A 4,020-nucleotide genomic window follows, 5' to 3' on the forward strand; every position below is an offset into this window, starting at 1 on the left:
GTTTTGCTCGACATGGGCATGCCCGCTGGGACGAAAGAATGTCCCCTAAATGTATCCTCATCATACCTTTGCGTCTATCCTAACCGCTGGTAGTGGCAGCCACGTGTGCCGAATCTTTCCCATAACAAGCAGTACTGTAAGCCAGACTAACCCTTTCGAAATATTTCTCATCTCAAATTGCTCGGAGCAGTCCACAATCCAGTGACCTGTGAGCCAACTGCCCCAGTTAGTTGGCTCATACTAACTCTCATCTACAGCACCAGCTCAGTCGGCTCGCGCCCAGTCGGCTTTACCTCGGGATTTTTCAAAGTTGTAGTGACAAATAACGTACGACTGAAGACACCAAGCTGAAGATTTGGATGGAAGAGTAGGTCAGAACCCTTCCACCTAGTAATGCCCGCAATTTTCATGCTCATTTCTGATAGGCGCTTCAAGCGCCCCGCTCTCTTTAATCTGAGGGATTCAAGAACTTGAGAGTTCTTGACAAGTTTGGTTTCGTACCCTTCAATTTGCTCTTTTTCCATCACCATTTGAGCCTTGATGACTACATAATCTTCCTCCAACAGCTCATATTTTCTGGTGAGGTCTTCATATTCCTGCATCTGCTCAGCGAGCTCCGACTCAAGCTCTGCAGAGATAAGTGACAGTTCAAGACGAGTGTCTCCTTTCCGTTCCTTTTTAGATATGAACATTTCAGTCACTTAAAACAGCTCGTAAAACTCCGTTACACTTCTCGCACACTTTGTCAGCTCCTACACTTCGTTACACTACTCCGTTAAAATTTAGTGAGGCTCCGTTACATTTATTCTTGAGCCGGGAACCAGGCTTAAGAGCTTGCCATAACGCGAAGTTATATGCTCTTTCTAATGAAGCACGTGACAGTGTAAGAAGGAAGTTGGGTCAGTAAATGAGCATGCAAATAAATATTTGGCCTTTTCACATTGATTTTCGTAAATAAATGAAAGGCCACATACTTTCAATTCTTGATTTTGAGGATGATCCAGCGTCCTGGGCAGATGCCTTTGAGCTCTCCCACTCAGCCTTCTCCGCCTTGTGCTTTTTCTCCAGCTGTTGCAGTTTTTCCTCTGCCGTCCGCTGGCCCTTCTCATGCTGAGAACATGCGAGCACGTGGTCCCCATGAGACGCAAGATGACAAAGAAACGGACAGAAAGAGACGAAAGTAGTTAACTATGTCGTTATAGAACAGTGAGACATGTGCTTATTTGTAGCCAGATCGACCGGGGAAAGTTCCTCGTAAGAAGGGAGGGCACGTGACAGAAACAAAGAGGAAAAGAGGACAGTGGCATATATTTTTATGGGAATGATAAGAAATCCTTTCTGGGGTGCAGCCGGTACACTTGCCACGGATAAGACTACCTGCCCGTACCTGGCTGATTTTTTCTTCGAATTCCTTGACCTGCCTCTCCAGTTTTGTCTTCTCCTTCTGCAGCGCATCGATTTTTGCGATCGAAGCGCCGCCCGCGGTGGAGGCCACTTTCCCCCTGGTTTCCTCCTGTCATCGGGTATCATCATGTCATGGACATCCATGAAGCACCACTAATAACCGTATTCGTCAGGGTGACGTGTCTGCACTTTGAAGACGGCTTTCACGCGTACTTAATGGCTGTCATGCTGACTATTTAGCTAAATAGTTATTTAGCTAATCTATGTTTATTTAATGTATTTATTTAATAAAACTATTTAGCTAATCTCTCACGATGGTGAAATAACATCAGAACGCGTTAAAATAAGCCTGCGAACAAAACTAAGCAGAACTATGCAGCAAACAACGTCCAGCAAAAGGACCGATGTCCTAACACAACTGGAGATAGTTGTGCAGCCCTAAGACAAGGCACTTATCAGGTGCGGTTTTTGGTAACACATGCTAGAAGCAATAAAAACACTTGACCCTGCGGTTCAAAATGTGGGTTTACATTGGGTGAGTGTTGGAGTGTAAAAACCTGACCAGAAGGCAGGCAGTGTGTCCACTGGGCTTTATCTACATTGGCCCACAATTTGCGGAAACATCGATGAATCATGAGCATTGTGATCAGCGTCAGTGCTCCGATCCAGCTGCTAGCAAACAGAACGCGTGCATAATTGCTCCCAACTGATGCCCTGATCCAGACCTCTAAAGTCTAATAGGGCCACCAACTTTGTCGCTAGTTCGAACACGTTACTGCGTCATCTGTCGGTTACGGGTGTTCCCGAGGTGAGAGTGCCAGACCAGACGGTCACAGCCGCTCACCATCTCCTTGAGGCGACGCTGTTTCTCCGTGTTGGTCTTCTCAAGGTCGGCACAGCGGACCTTCAGCTGGTCTAGTTCGGCCTTCAGCTGATCCCGCTCCGTCAGCCAGTGGGAGGACAAGCTACGCTGACTGCTGTCCAGCTGCTGCCACTTCTCCTGGGTCTCAGTCAGCTGCGGGCACGCGCCAGACCGCTGTCACCGCTGCTGCTCACGCACAGGTGTCATCACCGCTGCTGTTCACACACAGGTGCCATCACCGCTGCTGCTCACACACAGGTGCTGTCACCGCTGCTGCTCACACACAGGAGCCGTCACCGCTGCTGCTCACACACAGGTGCTGTCACCGCCTGCTCACACACAGGTGCTATCACCGCTGCTGGTCACACACAGGTGCTATCACCGCTGCTGATCACACACAGGTGCTGTCACCGCTGCTGATCACACACAGGTGCTGTCACCGCTGCTGCTCACACACAGGTGCTATCACCGCTGCTGCTCACACACAGGTGCTGTCACCGCCTGCTCACGCACAGGTGCCATCACCGCTGCTGTTCACACACAGGTGCTATCACCGCTGCTGCTCACACACAGGTGCTGTCACCGCTGCTGCTCACACACAGAAGCCGTCACCGCTGCTGCTCACACACAGGTACCATCACCGCTGCTGCTCACACACAGGTGCTGTCACCGCTGCTGATCACACACAGGTGCTGTCACCGCTGCTGCTCACACACAGGTGCTGCCACCGCTGCTGTTCTCTCACGGACGCTGTCCCAGCTGCTGCTCTGAGACATATACTGTCCCAGCTGCTGCTCTTACACAGATGCTGTCACAGCTTATGCTTTCACTAGGATGCTGCCATTGCGGCTGTCAAACGGCCGCTGTCGCAGTTACTGTCATGGCAGAGCTGTAACAAAGTCGCCGTGGCATTGCCTCTGCTGCAAGCCTGCTATCATCGTGTCCCTGAGACAGACCAGCTGACCAGACCAGACCAGACCAGGCCAGGACCGCTGTCACAGACTTTGCCACGGAGCGGACGCAACAGAGTTGTCACATACTTGATGTAACAGAGTCGTCACAGAGCCGATGTAACAGAGGCAGGATCACAGAGCCGGAAAGATGGCCGCTGGCACAGTGCCTCTGACGGCGGCTGTCACGGCGCTTCAGTCACAGCTGCTGTTGCTGTCCTCCGTGACAGCACTACGACGCCATCCAGATTGCTCTCAGCCAGACGCGTGCAAGCGCTCACAGAAATAACGAATGCTCCGAAGAGAAGGCGCTGGCAATGTGGGCAAAAAAATGGCTTGCAACAAAACCATCTCTACAATTGTCGATGGGTTCAGTTTTAACGTTGCCCAAGGAACATTGGCAACGCATCTCAAAGCAATCGAGACATCTAAACAAGACAGCGAACTCAATGCAAGACTGCAATGGATGGAGACCGTCATGCGTAAGTGCTTTACTCGTCTGGAAATCATTTTTCCCTGAAGACTATTTTACGCGCCAGCTCGAAAAGCTCCATTGTTTAGCTAGGCTCGCGTACCTGCGAGTTGGCTAGCTCCACCTTCTCCTGCACTCTTTCACTTGCTTCTCTCTGTTCTTCAGCTTGGAATCGCTGGTTCTAAGCTTGGTCTCCGTCTCCGTCAGCTTCAAACTTGTTCTGCGAGCTGGACATAAAAACGCTAGCTGCTAGGGTGTACCACGTAGCATGCACGGGAAACGCGAGTGCTCGCAAACTAAAGTAGTACATGGCTTGCACCTTGTAACCGCGA

At 50.6% G+C, this 4,020-nt stretch overlaps 1 protein-coding gene across 1 annotated transcript in view; it reads right to left on the minus strand.

The window, feature by feature from the left end:
* Positions 1-3,816, minus strand: part of LOC119102466 (tropomyosin-like) — a 4,708-nt gene extending 892 nt beyond the window's left edge. Inside the window, exons 1-5 of the mRNA XM_037225837.1 lie at positions 3,792-3,816; positions 2,249-2,419; positions 1,388-1,513; positions 975-1,110; positions 502-628 (exon numbers count right to left, since the gene is read on the minus strand). Coding sequence (XP_037081732.1) covers positions 502-628; positions 975-1,110; positions 1,388-1,513; positions 2,249-2,251 — 392 coding nt within the window. The 5' untranslated portion in view covers positions 2,252-2,419; positions 3,792-3,816. The remainder of the gene's footprint in view (positions 1-501; positions 629-974; positions 1,111-1,387; positions 1,514-2,248; positions 2,420-3,791) is intronic.
* Between the last annotated feature and the right edge of the window lie 204 nt (positions 3,817-4,020).

This window comes from Pollicipes pollicipes, unplaced genomic scaffold (assembly GCF_011947565.3).
Source record: "Pollicipes pollicipes isolate AB1234 unplaced genomic scaffold, Ppol_2.1 Scaffold_5724;HRSCAF=6776_pilon_pilon_pilon, whole genome shotgun sequence".
NCBI classification, from domain to species: domain Eukaryota; kingdom Metazoa; phylum Arthropoda; class Thecostraca; order Pollicipedomorpha; family Pollicipedidae; genus Pollicipes; species Pollicipes pollicipes.